This window comes from Mercenaria mercenaria, chromosome 13 (assembly GCF_021730395.1).
Source record: "Mercenaria mercenaria strain notata chromosome 13, MADL_Memer_1, whole genome shotgun sequence".
NCBI lineage: Eukaryota > Metazoa > Mollusca > Bivalvia > Venerida > Veneridae > Mercenaria > Mercenaria mercenaria.
Genome location: NC_069373.1, coordinates 19,718,558 through 19,736,937, shown reverse-complemented (window position 1 = coordinate 19,736,937; position 18,380 = coordinate 19,718,558). Strand labels below are relative to the sequence as shown.

Here is an 18,380-nt window from a genome sequence, read left to right as displayed (position 1 = left end):
AAAAAATATTTATATTACTTATATCTCTCTCTAAACATTAATTACTGCCTTAAGTCCAATTATTAAAGTCAACATCATTATCTGGGAATCTACATTGATAGTCCTGTGCTGTCCGTAACAAGTGAGCCATACAAAGCTTGCTTGGCAGGGAAAGTCAAAATCACAATTTACTTTTTTTATAATAAATTGCTTTTAATATAATTATGAAGTTACACATCATTTATATTACAAGTTTTAGAGCCTCACCAACACAATTTTTGTCATGCCATTAATAATAAGTATGCATATACATCTACTTAGTGCCATGATTTTAATGCTTCTTAAAAAGATTTTATTATCTCAAAAGTTCACAGATAAGCAACATAAAAGTTTACATCTATATAACTATAATGGAGTTAGAAAGGATCTAAAAAGTTGAAGCCAAATTTTAAGTTGTATAAAACATACTGAAAATTCTGAAAAACAAACACCATCACCTTGGAAGAAAGGCTGAATGTCAGACAGACCAGGGATTACATTGAACTGGAAAGCAGCAAGCATTTATTTAAACAAGAGCTCCGCCAAGCGGGGCAATATACGCCCGAAGGATTACATCATAGGATGGGAGCAAAATTTAAAGAACTTGACTGTTGTAGCCCAAAGGAGTGGAACAACAAAAGGAAAACTTCAAAAAACAAATCGAAGTCCACAAAAAAATATTCAAAGTCCACACAAAAAAAAATCCTTATCAGGTACAGGTATGTAAAAATACACCTAAAAATTAGAGGTACCATCCATGTTGTACCAAAGAAAAGTGGTCTCGGTTTTTCCCTACGGCCGATAATAAAAAAGTTTAAAAATAAGCTATTTATAGTAACATAAAAGGGAAGTAATTAAAAAAAAATTATTGTAAGTGAACAAAAAAGATTTATTCTGCCAAATAAAAACAAGAGCACTGCAATGCAGAGCATTATACACAAAGCAAAGTCATATATGACCTTTGACCCTTAAGTGTGACCCTGAACTTGAAGCAAGTCATCCGCAACATGCGCTCTGCACGTTGTCTTGGTGTGGTGAACATTTCTGCCAAGTTTCTTTGATATCCTTCCAGCAGTTCAAGAGTTACATAGCAGACACGAAACAAACTGATATGACCTTTGACTCCTATGTGTGACCTTGATCTTGAAGCAAGACATCCAAAACATGCGCTCTGCACGTGGTCTCGGTGTGGTGAACATTTCTGAAAAGTTTCTTTGATATCCTTCCAGAGTTATAGAGCGGACACGAAATTGCTAACGGACAGACGGATGGACGGACAGACGGACACCAGCATCATAACATAATACGTCCCTTCCAACGTATAAAAAGGTATGTAGATACAATATTAGATTATATGTGGGAGGTGTGTTTACACATATCTAAACTACAATACCCCTTGGCTTTCCATTCTGCATTACAATCAAATAACTGCTCATTTTGAATACACTGCCTACGACTGAGTTATTTTTCAAAATTTAATCTGACTAACATTTGTTATATTTACCAAATTTCCAAAAAAGAAACAATTCAAATACAAGAGATCACAGAGTGATCTTGGCGCCCACCAAGTGCCATTTTTGAGTGTTCCAAATTTCAAGACTTACTGACTAGCTCAAGGTCAAATTTCATTTCCGTACACAACACTGTGCATGTGGTCCAAACTCGAAAGCTGTAGCTCGAGAAATGTGAAAGTAGGTCACTAGATCAATCTTAAGGTCAAAGTTTAATTCGGTACACAAAACTATGCAAGTGGTCCGAATTTGAAGGCTTAGCTTGAGAAATGTGTAAGTAGGTCACTAGGTCAAAATCAAGGGTCAAATTTCACTTCAGAACACAAATCTATGCATGTGGTCCAAATCTGAAGCCTGTACCTTCAAAAATGTGAAAGTAGGTCACTAGGTCAATGTCAGGGTCAAAGTTTGTTTCGGTACACAATCCTACGCAAGTGGCCTAAATTTGAGGCCTGTAGCTACAGAAATGTGAAAGTAGGTCACTAGGTCAATCTTAAGGTCAAAGTTCATTTCCGTACACAAAAATATGCATGTGGTCCAAATTTGAAGGCTGTAGCTTGAGAAATGTGAAAGTAGGTCACTAGGTCAAAATCAAGGTCAAGTTTTATTTCAGAATACAGAACTATGCATGTGGTCCAAATTTGAAGCTTGTACCTTCAAAAATGTGAAAGTAGGTCACTAGGTCAATGTAAAGGTCAAAGTTTGTTTCGGTACATAAAACCATGCATGTGGTCCAAATTTGAAGGCTGTAGCTTGAGAAATGAGAAAGTAGGTCACTGGGTCAAAATCAAGGTCAAATTTAATTTCGGAACACAAAACTATGCATGTGGTCCAAATTTGAAGACTGTACCTTCAAAAATGTGAAAGTAGGTCACTAGGTCAAAATCAATGTCAAATTTCATTTTGAAACACGGAACTATGCATATGGTCCAAATTTGATACCTGTACCTTCAAAAATGTGAAAGTAGGTCACTAGGTCAAAATCAAGGTCAAAGTTTTTTCAAGTGCACAAAACTATGCATGTGGTCCAAATTTGAAGGTTGTAGCTACAGAAATGTGAAAGTAGGTCACTAGGTCAAAATCAAGGTCAACTCATGTCAAGGTTCATCTTGCCACTCAAAAATATACATGTGGTCCAAATTTGAATGTTGTAGTTATTGACAAGAAGATTTTAAAAGCTTTTCCCTATATAAGTCTATTTGAACCATGTGACCCACGGGGCGGGGCCATATTTGACCCTAGAGGGATAATTTGAACAAACTTGGTAGAGAACCACTAGATGATGCTACATTACAAGTATCAAAGCCCTAGGCTTTGTGGTTTGGACAAGAAGATTTTCAAAGTTTTTCCCTATATAAGTCTATGTAAACCATATGACCCCCAGGGGCCATATTTGACCCTAGGGGTATAATTTGAACGATCTAAGTTGAAGACCACTAGATGATGTCACATACAAAATATCAAAGCCCTAGGCCCTGTGGTTTTGGACAAGAGGTTTTTCAAAGTTTTTCCCTATATAAGTCTATATAAACCATGTGACCCCCAGGGCGGGGCCATATTTGACCCCAGAGAAATAATTTGAATCATCTTGGTAGAGGACCACTAGATAATGCTTCATACCAAATATCAAAGCCCTAGGCTCTGTGGTTTTGGACAAGAAGGTTTTCAAAGTTTTTCCCTATATAAATCTATGTAAATTATAGAAATAAACAAAGGGCCATAACTCACTCATAAATTGTTGAACCAGTCTGATTTTCCGGGGGACACAACTAGGGTACCAATACATGATTCTGACAAAGTTTGGTCAAAATCCCCCTGGTAGTTTCTGAGGAGATGCGATAACGAGAAATTGTTAACGGACGGACGGACGGACGGACGGAATGACGGACGGACGGACCACGGACGCAGAGTGATTTTAATAGCCCACCATCTGATGATGGTGGGCTAATAAGCAAATGGAGACAGAATACCTAAAATTAAGTTTTTAAAGTCACAACATATGAAATCATTGAAATTCGTGGGCCTGAAATATCATGCCAAAACAGCAATTTCACAGGGATATGAATTTGTAGATATGTTCGTTTGAACATAAATGAAATCTTCTACAAACAGCCCCCAATGAATAATAGTAAGTTTTACAGTAGTGCAAATATTGTTTCAAGCTTTTGCCTTCTACATGTTAATGTCATAGAAACGTATGTCTACAACTTTTTCTCACATTCATGATGACCTGAACATTATTGACAAAATGTATTTGGCAAACTACATGCATTATATTGTAGACTGGGAACTTTTCAGATCACTTTATTTCTCAAGTTTATATTATGGAGAAATGATAAACATTCCAAGACTTATTTTCATGGACTTTGTCATATTGTGTAATAAAACCCAACAAACAAGAAAAGTAAAATTCCATTATTGTCTTTAAAAATTGAAATCCAAAAATTTATATCCCAAGGAAATGCCGTTTCTGCCAAAACCACAAAACTTCATGCCAATGAAGTTAAATCACTTTCCAGCAAAAGACATATTTTTAACATTCATAATTCTTACTTTTTTGAGTAATCTTGTTTAATATTTATTTGCATTTCGATGTGTAAACAAGTATTACTGAAAATATAACCACCTCCACTGGACAAAACCAGTACAATATTTGGTCTATCTAGAAAAAGTATATATATATATTAATTAGGGATTGTTATTATCTGAATTTTTATACCATGATAATTATCATGATATAGCAACTAAATACATATCAAAATATAATATATAATTATCTTAAAAGTGATGTCTCAAAGTTAGACTTGCACATATTTTTATAACTTATAATCTGCTATACCAGCACCATTATAAAGTACAAATATGTAACAGTTGAAAAAGCTTATAATGTAAGCATAATAACTTATGATATTTGCATACACATGGGCAACTATCTAATAGTAGTATGTGAAAATTTAGGAACACATTTGCTGTATCAGTCCAAGCCAAGCCCTTGTTTTCCCCCAACAATTGTATACAGTCAAAACTTGTTATCTCGAATTCTAAGGAATTGAGCATTTTACTTAGAGACAAAAGAAATTCAACTTAAAAGATATGTTGTGCACATGTTTTTAGGACCTGACTTGAAATAATTATGTCTTCAAGATAGCCGTATTTGAGATATTCTAGTTGGAGATATTGAGTTTCAACTGTATGTGCAGAAAAAATAACTTGCAATGGGATTTGTTTAACATTACTGCTTCTTTGTCTGAAAATGAGCATGGTTTTCTTCTGACTGCCATTTTGCTGCAAAAACATACTGGTACTTACTGCAACAAGATTGGTCTATTGTAAAAGCATTTGAGCCGTGCCATGATAAAACCAACATAGTGGGTGTGCGACCAGCATGGATCCAGACCAGCCTGCGCATCCGCGCAGTCTGGTCAGGATCCATGCTGTTCGCTTTTAAAGCCTATTGGGATTGGTGAAACTGTTAGCGAACAGCATGGATCCTGACCAGACTGCGCGGATGCGCAGGCTGGTCTGGATCCATGCTGGTCGCAAAGCCACTATGTTGGTTTTCCCATGGCACGGCTCATTTATATAAATTGTTAAGAATATATACCACTGCAACAAGTGCTTGATATTTTGAAGGTCAAAGGAATCTATTTTCCTGTTTTGCATATTTTACGTCCTTTGGGTATGTGAATTATAGGAACACTGTTATACCCAGCATATTGGTTTGGAAATTTTTTACCCTGATAATTTCTTTATACAGCCAAATCATTATATACCAGTACATATCAGTAATACCACACATCCCTAATATACAGAAACAATAACCCGTAGTGGAAGTTAAAATCAAAGCACGAAAGTAAAATGGTTATAATAAGCAAACCAAGCGTGTATAAATGCAACAACTAAAAATCTGTGTACAAAAATATGGCTAAAATATGCAAATAAATACTGACAGAGGTTTTATTTCCAATCAGGCTCTGAAAAAATGGAGGAACATAAATCTCTTCAACATAACTAAACTGTTCAATTCTTGTGAAACTTTACCATGAAATACTACATTTTATTACATACTCGTTTCTATTCCCCGTTAAGTTACACTGGTACCGGAAACGTCAATATTTTTCCATACACTGACGCCTGAATTTCATATCGGGTGCGTGACGTAATTCAGTGTTTGTTGTTGCACTATTTTTTTCTATTTAGTTCAGTATTGTCAACCCTATTCAGGCTATTGAACAAATTTATGATATTTACACTATATTTATAGATGTGTATGTAATAAAAAGGTTCTCCTAAAGTCGCGCAATATTTCCGCTGAAGAACTTGTGCATATTTCCTGATACAAAGCTAATAACCTATAAATATGTTCTATAGAAATAGGCCTTGGACTAACATGCTCACTTACAGTAATTCACATCTTGATATAAAGCAGCATGGCCTCCAAACATATCAAAATATCAGATTACTTTCAAAACAATATTATTTAAATCATTACAATCATCATCTAAACTGGTATTTCGCTTTAACATTATATAAAAAATCCTATTAACGACTAACAGGACTGTAAATTTTTCTACATTATGAGCTTTAGAGACAAACAGAACTTAGGCAGAGTTTTTTGTTGATTTTTTTCTAAAATACTGTCTAAATAAATCAGACTGATTTGCAATTCTTTCATCTTTCATGCATAGTTCAGAATGCATATACAACTATGTAAAAGCACTTTCGTAATTTCAAACAAGAGCGCCGCCAAGCGGGGCAATATACGCCCGAAGGGTTACATCAGAGGATGGGAGCAAAATTTAAAGAACTTGACTGTTGAAGCCCAAAGGACAGGAACAACAAAAAAGAAGAAATTCCAAAAAAAAAAAATTCTAAGTCCATAAAAAAATTCTTACCAGGTAAAGTTATGTCAAAATACATCTAAAAATTGGATGTACCATCCATGTTGTACCACAGAAAAGTGGTCTCAGTTTTTCCCTACTGCCAATAATAAAAAAGTTTCAAAATAAGCTATTTATAGTAACAAAAAAGGGAAGTAATTCAAACAAGAGATCACAGAGTGATCTTGGCGCCCACCAATGTGCCAATTTTAAGTGTTCCAAATTTCAAGAATTACTGACTAGCTCAATGTCAAATTTCATTTCCAAACACAACAATGTGCATGTGGTCCAAATTCAAAAGCTATAGCTTGAGAAATGTGAAAGTAGGTCACTAGATCAATTTCAAGGACAAAGTTCTTTGTACACAAAACTATGCATGTGCATCAAGTTTGAAGGCTGTAGCTTGAGAAAATTGAAAGTAGGTCACTAGGTCAATCTTAAGGTCAAAGTTTATTTCGGTACACGAAACTATGCAAGTGGTCCAAAATTGAAGGCTGTAGCTTGAAAAATGTGAAAGTAGGTCACTAGGTCAATGTCAAGGTCAAAGTTTGTTTCGGTACACAATCCTATGCAAGTGGTCCAAATTTGAAGGCTGTAGCCCGAGAAATGTGAAAGTAGGTCACTAGGTCAAAATCAAGGTCAAATTTTATTTCGGAACACAGAACTATGCATGTGCTCCAAATTTGAAGCCTGTACCTTCAAAAATGTGAAAGTAGGTCACTAGGTCAATGTAAAGGTCAAAGTTTGTTTCGGTACACAAAACTATGCATGCGGTCCAAATTTGAAGGCTGTAGCTTGAGAAATGTGAAAGTAGGTCACTACTTCAAAATCAAGGTCAAATTTCATTTCAGAACACGAAACTATCCATGTGGTCCAAATTTGAAGCCTGTACCTTCAAAAATGTGAAAGTAGGTCACTAGGTCAATTTCAAGGTCAAAGTTCTTTTCAGTGCACAGAACTATGCATGTGGTCCAAATTTGAAGGCTGTAGCTACAGAAATGTGAAAGTAGGTCACTAGGTCAAAATCAAGGTCAACTCATGTCAAGGTTCATCTTGCCACTCAAAACCATACATGCGGTCCAAATTTGAATGTTGTAGGTTATTGTCAAGAAGATTTAAAAAGCTTTTCCCTATAGAAGTCTATATGAACAATGTGACCCCCAGGGCGGGGCCATATTTGACCCTAGGGGGATAGTTTGAACAAACTTGGTAGAGAACCACTAGATGATGCTACAATACAAATGCCAAAGCCCTAGGCTTTGTAGTTTGGACAAGAAGATTTTCAAAGTTTTTCCCTATATGTCTATGTAAACCATGTGACCCCAGGGGCGGGGCCATATTTGACCCTAGGGGGACAATTTGAACAATCTTAGTAGAAGACCACTAGATGATGTCACATACAAAATATCAAAGCCCTAGGCCCTGTGGTTTTGAACAAGAGGTTTTTCAAAGTTTTTCCCTATATAAGTCTATATAAACCATGTGACCCCCAGGGCGGGGCCATATTAGACCCCAGGGAAATAATTTGAATCATCTTGGTAGAGGACCTCTAGATAATGCTTCATACCAAATATCAAAGCCCTAGGCTCTGTGGTTTTGGACAAGAAGATTTTCAAAGTTTTTCCCTATATAAATCTATGTAAATTATAGAAATAAACAAAGGGCCATAACTCACTAAAAAATTGTTGAACCAGTCTGATTTTCAGGGGGACACAACTAGGGTACCAATACATCATTCTGACAAAGTTTGGTCAAAATCCCCCTGGTAGTTTCTGAGGAGATGCGATAACGAGAAATTGTTAACGGACGGAAGGACGGACGGACGGACGGAAGGACGACGGACCACGGACGCAGAGTGATTTGAATAGCCCACCATCTGATGATGGTGGGCTAAAAACAAAAATTATTGTAAGAGAACAAAAAAGGATCTGCAAAATAAAAACAAGAGGGCCATGATGGCCCTATATCGCTCACCTGAGTAGAGTTGCTTGCTTCAACAAATTTCTTAGCTAAAGCTTTAAGATCTAGGCCTTCTGGTTTATTTTTAGCAAATTTATGAAGATTTCCCTATGTACAATCAAGTTACCCCTGGGGCTGGGTCAATTTGACCCTGGGGGTCAATTTGAACAAATTTTGTAGAGGTCCACTAGGCAATCCTACATGTCAAATATTTAAGGTCTAGGCCTTCTGGTTATTTTTAGAAAATTTTGAAGATTTTTCTATGTACAATCAAGTAACCCCATGGGACGGGGTCAGTTTGATCCCGGGGGTCATGATTTGAACAAATTTTGTAGAAGTCTAATAGGCAATGCTACATATCAAATATCTAAGATTTTCCTATATAAAATCAAGTGACCCCTGGGGCGGGGGTCAATTTTGACCTCGGGGGTCATGATTTGAACAAATTTTGTAGAGGTCCACTAGGCAATGCTACATGTCAAATATCTAAGCTCTAGGCCTTCTGGTTTATTTTAAGAAAATTTTGAAGATTTTTCTATGTAAAATCAAGTGACCCTATGGGACGGGGTCAATTTGACCCTTGGGGTCATGATTTGAACAAATTTTGTAGAGGTCCACTAGGCAATGCTACATGTCAAATATCTAAGCTCTAGGCCTTCTGGTTTATTTTTAGAAAATTTTGAAGATTTTTCTATGTACAATCAAGTAACCCCATGGGACGGGGTCAGTTTGATCCCGGGGGTCATGATTTGAAATTTTTTTGTAGAAGTCTATTAGGCAATGCTACATGTCAAATATCTAAGATCTAGGCCTACTGGTTTATTTTTAGAACATTTTTGAAGATTTTCCTGTATAAAATCAAGTGACCCCTGGGGCGGGGTCAATTTTGACCCCTGGGGCGGGGTCAATTTTGACCCCGGGGGGTCATGATTTGAACAAATGTTGTAGAGGTCCACTAGGCAATGCTACATGTCAAATATCTAAGCTCTAGGCCTTCTGGTTTATTTTTAAATTTTTTTTGAAGATTTTCCTATAGAAATCTATGTAAAATCAAGTGACCCCTGGGGCGGGGTCAATTTTTATCCCGGGGTCACGATTTGAGCAACTTTAGTAGAGGTCCTCTAGGCAATGCTACATGTCAAATAACTAAGCTCTAGGGCTTCTGGTTTCTGAGAAGAAGATTTTTTAAGATTTTCCTATGTAAAATCAAGTGACCCCTGGGGCGGGGTCAATTTTGACCACGGGGTCATAATTTGAACAAACTTGGTAGAGGTCCACTAGGCAATGCTTCACACCAAATATCTAAGCTCTAGGGCTTCTGGTTTTTGAGAAGAAGATTTTTAAAGTTTTTCCTTTTGGTTGCCATGGCAACCAGAGTTCTGCATGGAATTCAATTCTTTGAACAATTTTTAAAGAAGACCATCCAAGGAACATCTCTGTGAAGTTTCATCAAAATTGGCCTGTTGGTTTAGGAGGAGATGTTGTTTAAAGGAAAGACGGACGGACAGACGGACAGCTGGACGCCGGACGGTAAGCAATCACAATACCTCACCCTGAGCACTTTATGCTCAGGTGAGCTAACAAGAGCACTGCAATGCAGAGCAATAAACACAAAGCAAAGTCATATATGACCTTTGACCCCTAAGTGTGACCTTGACCTTGAAGCGAGTCATCCAAAAAATGCGCTCTGCACGTCGCCTCAGTGTGGTAAACATTTGTGCCAAGTTTCTTTGAAATCATTCAAGCAGTTCAAGAGTTACAGAGCGAACACGAAACACACTCATATGACCTTTCACTCCTGTGTGACCTTGACCTTGAAGCTAGTGATCCGAAACAAGCGCTCTGCACATCATCTCAGTGTGGTGAACATTAATTTTGTGCCAAGTTTCTTTGAAATCCGTCGAGCAGTTCAAGAGTTACAGAGCGGACACGAAACACACTCATATGACCTTTGACCCCTAAGTGTGACCTTGACCTTGAAATGACACATCCAAAACATGCGCTCTGCACGTCGTCTCGGTGTAGTGAACATTTGTGTCAGGTTTCTTTGAAATCCTTCAAGGGGTTCAAGAGTTACAGAGCGGACACGAAATTGCTAACGGATGGACGGACGGACAGACGGACACCGGGACCATAACATAATACGTCCCTTCGGCCATATAAAAACCAACACAAATCTGGGTTCACTCTACCATATATATCACAACACTACTAAAACAACTTCTAGCTATATATATCACACTAAAGGTATTATGCTCTGAAGATTGACAAGAACCAGAGATAAAGCCAGCAGCATTTTACAAATGCAACAAAGGTAAAGATATGGCAGGGGTATTTTTATGAAGTAAAAAAATAAGAACGAAAAATCTTTTTAACTTGGATTATAGACATTTTCAGAGTACTGAAAAGAACTGGACCAGAGAATCGCAAATGATAAGTCAATAATACTCCCTTAAATTAAATTGTAAAAACAAAAAGCATAACTGATTTCAACCAGACATTTTACTGCCATTTCAGTTTACCTTAAATGAGTTTTGGACCAAAAAATGAAGCAGTACAAAGTACAATATAATGGCTCAAAAAAAGCTAGAGCTATCACTAATAGTGATGAATGTACCCCCCGCATGCACTGACACAGTATACTGCAATTTGACACACACAATATTTCATAATTATGTAGGCTGTATGTACATAGACAGTATATATACAGTCACGGGTACTAAACAGTGCCTGCGGTACTGACTGTGCCGACGAGGATTGAAGGCACTTCGCTTCCTGTACCGCAGGTACTTCGTCAATGTTTACAAAACGAGCGAGATCAGTGGGTGATTTTTGTCATTTTTGTAATTTTGTTACTGCATTAAGCATTTTTTTCAAAAAATCGGGGAATGTAGCGGGGTGTAGATGTATCTTATCTACATATCCGTGCTAAAATTTGTGGCAAAAAATCAATTTCCTAGAAACGTAAGGACAAATAAGTTGGGAATGAAACGTGATTTTTTCACATCAGTGACTGTTTAGACTCGATTTCTTTTCGCTGACCCAAACTATGTCGTCTCTGCCGTCGTAAATCATATTTATAAATGACATGTGATCTGCTAAAACATAAAATGTGTGCAGAAAATTCCGAATTTGAACGTTATGCCAATTTTGGAAAAGTACCGCAGGCATTTCGACGATGCCGCAGCCCTTTCGAGGTGCTGCAGGCACTTTCAAAATGTATCGGGACATAAATTTGGCCGAAACTAGACAAATGAAAGACTGTGACAGAGAAACAGAAGGGCAGAAACTAAATGCACCCATGATACTGTAGTAAATTGACTTTATAGTTGTAAAATAAAAGGGACCAAACCTTTGTAACGCTTTAAATACCAATCCATAATGGTGGTATAGGCTATATACCAATTAAAAATTTTCGTAGACCTATTTTCCACAAGATACCCGTACATTTCCTTCAAGTAAACGAAAAGAAAAAGGGATGTTTAATAGTATGCAGTGAAATGCAAGTCAACTGAAGTCAGATACACTCATATTGCCACATTTCAGAAAGCGGTCAGCAGAATAAAAACCCTACTTTGTTTTCACGTAAAACAACTCGAAACATGCGAGTATTAGCATGAAAAGTGTCCTATTTTATTTAAAATTCATTCCACGAGTGAAATAATGCTCATTTGGCTCCCGATTTACGCGCAACTGCGCGAAAAATGGAAAAAAAATAGAATCTGTTTACTAGAGACACACCACGGAAGCACATTTTTGACCAAATTACTGCATTATAACCTCTGTCATGAGTTAGGCAGGTAGCTGTCGCGATACTTCAAGAAATTACCGTGATAAAGCGAAGTTTTCTAATAAGAGCCTCAATAGTCAGAAGTTTCCTGTATATATTATTGCGATGATTCACATTATAATCTCGATACCATTTGTGTAAGAGCCCATTGTGGACAGCTAACACTTACTAGCTAGACAGTTATTTCGGTATAAAATCCGAAACTATATTGATGTTGAAATTTTCTGTAGTTAGAGAGAGAGAGAGAGAGAGAGAGAGAGAGTAAAAATGTTTTCAGAAAAATGGAGAACTTATATAAGTATAGCTCATAAACGATCAAACTGGAGAATTTTTACATGTACGTAAAAACCTATTCGTTTCCTGTAAACAAATCTTTGAAAAAAAGAATAACATATCTGGCAGCATAGGACAGACAGAAAAGGCAATTTTCAAAAAGCATAATGTTTGGGAAATTAACTGACCGGAACAATCGCGTACTAGAGTTTAAGATTATCCGCGAAGATAAACCGATTGCTATACTTTTTTATATTTGTGAATATAAAATATAATCGTACGAATGCAAGTTATTTGAGATTTGGTTAGTTATGGGCCAAATTTATGAAATTTTTAGAAGTGCCTGCGGCACCTCGAAGGGGCTGCGGCATCGTCGAAATGCCTGCGGCACTTTTTCAAAATTGGCATAACGTTCAAATTCGGAATTTTCTGGAAACATTTTATGTTTTAGCAGATCACATGTCATTTATAAATATGATTTACGACGGCAGAGACGGCATCATTTTGGTCAGCGAAAAGAAATGAGTCTAAACAGTCACTGATGTGAAAAAATCACGTTTCATTCCAAACTTATTTGTCCTTACGTTTCTAGGAATTTGATCTTTTGCCACAAAGTTAAGCATGGATATGTAGATAAGATACATTTACACCCCGCTACATTCCCCGATTTTTGAAAAAATGCTTAATGCAGTTACAAAATGATAAAAATGACAAAAATCATTCACCGATCTCGCTCGTTTTGTAAACATTGACGAAGTACCTGCGGTACAGGAAGCGAAGTGCTTTCAATCCTCGTCGGCACAGGCAGTGCCGCAGGCACTGTTTAGTACCCGTGACAGTACAGTAACAAAAAACAAAGTCCCGTAACTCTGCAGAATATTTATCTAAAAGAACGTAACATGCATCACGCACAACTTATTATGGTTGGTACTGATCACTTGTGCAAAGTTTCATTAACTTGTGTGCAAAGGTTCGAAAGATTAGGCGCGCACAAGATTGCATATGCAGACTGTATATACATAGTATGTTTAACTTAACAAAAAATAAAGTCGGGACTCCCATAACTCTGCAGAATATTTATCTAAAAGAATGTAACATGCACCATGCACAACAAGGGTTGGTACTGATCACTTGTGTGAAGTTTCATTAAATTGTGTGCAATGGTTCGGAAGATTAGGCATGCACAATTAGAAATGCAGACTGTATGTACATAGTATGTTAACAAAAAACAAAGTCCCGTAACTCTGCAATTTTTTTTTCTGAATGAACCTAACATGCCCCGTGCACAACTACTGTTGTTACTGATCACTTGTGTGAAGTTTCATTAAATTGTGTCAAGGGGATGAGGAGAGATTATGCGCACAAGATTGTGTCTATGTATATAGTATAGTAACAGAAAAACAAAGTCCCGTAACTCTGCAAATTTTTTTTCTGAAAGAACCTAACATGCCCCATGCACAACTACTGTTGTTACTGATCACTTGTGTGAAGTTTCATTAAATTGTGTCAAGGGGATGAGGAGAGTTGGTGCGCACAAGATTGTGTCTATGTATAGTATAGTAACAAAAAACAAAGTCCCATAACTCTGCAATTTTTTTTTCTGAAAGAACCTAACATGCCCCATGCACAACTACTGTTGTTACTGATCACTTGTGTGAAGTTTCATTAAATTGTGTCAAGGGGATGAGGAGAGATGGTGTGCACAAGATTGTGTCTATGTATATAGTACAGTAACAAAAAACAAAGTCCCATAACTCTGCACTCTGCAGAATTTTTTCCTGAAAGAACCTAACATGCCCCATGCACAACTACTGTTACTGATCACTTTTGTGAACTTTCATTAAATTGTGTCAAGGGGATGAGGAGAGTTGGTGTGTGCAAGATTCTGTTTATGGACTCTATGGACAGACAGACAACCTGAAACCAGTACATCCCCTTTGTTGTCCGGGCCGGGGGGTACAAAAATAAGATTTACTTCTTTCGACAACACTTACATGTAGCGTGACTTTTTCAAATGATTAACAGTTAATGTTTTATAGTGTACAAATTTTGATGCTTACATATATTATTTTATATCATCACAAGATCATGGTAAATTACTGAATATACATGTATATACAGAACTGCTCTTATCTTGTCATCCAAATATGTTTAAGTTCATTAAATTCTGAATCACAATATACAGTCTAAAATGTATTGAAACCATCCTCTAAGTAAAATACTTAAATAAAACAAAACCAGTATTTTCCATCCCTGACACTTTTCTGCAAAAATATAAAAATATATCTTATTATAATAATAAACACCCGATTCTAGGGCAATAACACCCATCTTAAAACTGATCAATCTGCATTCTTGGCTCTTTTATTTAAAGATATGAAAGTTTCTTGTTTAATGTGGGTAGTCGATGAATGTCCCCACCTGGAATGGATGGAACAACTTATTTCCAGCCAAGCCCATGGCAGGTGTCATATTTACCTCCCCAGCATCCAGTCTAGGCTGATACAGCTGGAAACTGTACCAATTTTTAAAAGTAAATCACCCAGCACTGAATACTAGTCAGGATATCAGCCGTGGCTGGGAATCAAACCCAGATTGCTGGCATTGTAGTCCATGGACACCTGCATACCACTGCACCACTGACTCTCTTACCTAACCACTGTGCTACTGACTCCCTTAAATTTCTTACTTAAAACACCATGAATATTGAAAACAGCGAAAACGAAGGTACACTTTGGCACGTGGCGGTAAAATGACGTAATTTTAAGACTGGTTTGCAAATTGTTTTAAACATTAGGGATCAGCAACTATGATCATGTTATTGGATCAGTCTAAAATCTTGCATGCACATGTTTACAATTGCCTCCGAGTATGATTAAATGGTTAATTGTTTGCAGTTGTGACAATAGGTGTAAGATAAGTAATGCCTCGGGCGTGAATTTCTCGATGAACAAGAGGATCAAAATTATGTTTGAAGACTAGATAATCGATTTCCAGGATACCTGATATGGAGTTTCAAGTATTTTAATGCAAAATGTGTGAAAACATGCCAGGAAAGTTTTACACAGGTTTTGTTAAAAACTTAATGATCAGTTACAAAAATGCGTTGTAAAATATATTTTAATGAAAAACAGCATTTATTTATCTTAAGATTTTACGTGAACTCTAAATTTTACATTTTATACAGAAGTAATTTAAGATGCCGGGTCCCGATACCGGCTATTAGCTATGCCCGAGCCATTGGTATTTATTCCCCTTGAGTTCTCTTCAATATAAAGGTACACGGTGTGAACATTTTTAAGATCGATTTTCTTAATTTTCGAGTCGGGGGAAATGTTTGGTCTTTTTCTATCCCCATATATAGGACGCACCGGTCCTTCGAGACCAGAATCTCGGTAAAAAATGTGCGTCTTATATTCGTAGGATGACTGTAGCATATGTGCTGTGTAAAACATAATTATATTGAAGGATTTTTGTATTATATTGTCAAAGATAACTATTTAATCCACCTATTCTGTAAGTTTCCTTTTTAAAGACATTGTACAAGTACAAGACTACACCATCCCTATCATACATGATTCTACAGCACTCAAGGGACAGTAATAGGACTTTTTATCCATACATGTCAAGTTTCCCGGATAGTCCAGGAGTTCCCCGGATTCAGACCCAATTTCCCGGATGTACGGAAAACTTAAATATCTCCCGGAAAATCATTTTTCCATAATAAACATACCTTTAGTGTAATTTTGGACAGATGCCAGCATTAGCCAGACAGTTTTTACATTCCAGTGGCCAAAATATCAAATCACTAATTACACACTGTGGCTGACGTAATTTATCACTCTATCGATAAAAGTTTAACAAGGTCACGCTCTGATGTCATCAGTAGACAGGTGTATGTATGGGCTATTTTTAGATTGTGTTAATTGGCGAGTTTAACATAATGTCATGATATGGAAATTTTAGATGGGAAAAGATTTGAATACATTTTTTATTGAGTAGATAAATTGGAGTGATGGGAATCATTACCACCGATGGCAGAAGTGTCAACAACTTGAAATAGGTTTAAATATTTTTAACAGCTATGATTTTGTATTTTTATTTTCATTTTTTATTGAGTAAAAATTTTAAAACTATATAAAGTCAAAATGGTGAAATAGATTCATTTCCAATCTATTTTAGCTACTGCTCATGGGCTAAAATTCTAGGAATGTCAATAAGACCTGCAGATTATTCACTGGATACTATTTTCCTCTGCTTATTAAAAGATAATAATTGAATAAATTTAAATCAATTCTTTTTTGAAAAAAATGTTTAAACCCTTACCCTGCTAAATTTCTATAAGGAACTTGCCCATCTTTCAATTTGGAAAGTACCATTAACTGTTAAAAGAGGTGACTGACTGAATGGCATACAGTGCAGATCATGATCAGACTTAGGTATGTGCAGGCTGATCATGATCTGCACTGGTCGCAAAGGCAGAATTAATAGTGTCCAGCATAATAAGGATTAAATGCAAATTACAACCCCTGAAACCTTACCAAATCAATTAATCAAGTCAGAAAGGATATGGTTTAGATCTTATCTGTTTTACAGTTTTATGTTCGACCTACAATTTCCTAAAAAATGCCGGTCGATAAAACTCCTGGATTTTCATCAAATCTCCTGGATTTTCAACTGATATTTCCTGGAAAATTGTCCTGGGAACTTGACATGTATGTTTATCAATTTTGAAAATATCTCCATTTTTGACAGGGTATTGTAAATTTCAGTAACTTTAGACACAAAATTTTTAAACTTTCAGTTTTGTCTTCATTTGTAAATATATCATGTAGGAATTTCGGGATATCTTTACTTAATTATATCAGATCTATACAGTTCCCTTTTCATGATAAACACGTTCAAAGGCGCTTTACATAGAGAAAAGCCACTCTCTGAGCCACTCAGGGCGCAGAATTCATCCTTTAGTACAGACACTGAGTGATTTGACCGGAGGGTCAGAGCAAAAGAAAGCTCCTAGAAAAGAGAGAGAAATCCTTCTAGATACAGACCAAGACTAACTTAGCTTAGCTCTTTGCAAATACATAGTCTCATTCTTTAATGTGCCCAGTGTATAGTACTGTTGTTCTTTAATGTGCCCGGTGTATAGTACTGTTGTTCTTTAATGCGCCCGGTGTATAGTACTGTTGTTCTCTAATGCGCCCGGTGTATAGTACTGTTGTTCTCTAATGAGCCCAGTGTATAGTACTGTTGTTCTCTAATGCATCCGGTGTATAGTACTGTTGTTCTCTAATGCGCCCGGTGTATAGTACTGTTGTTCTCTATGCGCCCGTCGTATAGTACTGTTGTTCTTTAGTGCGCCCGGTGTATAGTACTGTTGTTCTTTAATGCGCCCGGTGTATAGTACTGTTGTTCTTTAATGCGCCCGGTGTATAGTACTGTTGTTCTTTAATGTGCCCGATGTATAGTACTGTTGTTCTTTAATGCGCCCGGTGTATAGTACTGCTGTTCTTTAATGCGATTGGTGTATAGTACTGATAAATGCAAAGCTGTCTTACCTGGGAAGAACCAGTACTGACCTCTAAGTTAAGTGGAAGAGACTCAAGAGCATCTCAGAAATTTCTGGTACCTAGGTCATGATTCGAACCCTGGACCTCTGAATTGTCAGTCAAGCCTATTACCACCGTACCACTTAGATAGCATTAAAGCAACATTACCTCTGAATTATTTGTAATTTTTTTTTAAAAAAAAAACACTCTACTGCCAGTTCTAGAGACATTTAGACTGTTTCTGGATGAGCTAAAAACTGTGTAATAGTCATGATAACACAGTGTATTTGATTACATTTTTATTAAATAGATTTGACTCTAAAAACCAAATCTTCAAAATTTGTACTTAATCTGCTTAAATTATGCTACTGACATATTCAGTAATTTAGCATGTTTGCAG

General features: G+C 36.7%; 1 protein-coding gene across 9 annotated transcripts in view; it reads right to left on the bottom strand.

The window, feature by feature from the left end:
* LOC123530483 (hepatocyte growth factor receptor-like) overlaps positions 1–18,380 on the bottom strand; it is an 87,188-nt gene that overhangs the window by 41,990 nt on the left and 26,818 nt on the right. For 7 of the 9 annotated variants that reach the window (XM_053521292.1, XM_053521290.1, XM_053521288.1 and 4 more), the window contains one exon: positions 5,480–5,503. The exons of the other annotated variants lie outside the window; for them this stretch is intronic. In XM_053521292.1, the coding sequence (XP_053377267.1) occupies positions 5,480–5,503 (24 nt within the window). The remainder of the gene's footprint in view (positions 1–5,479; positions 5,504–18,380) is intronic. 9 annotated transcript variants of the gene reach the window in all.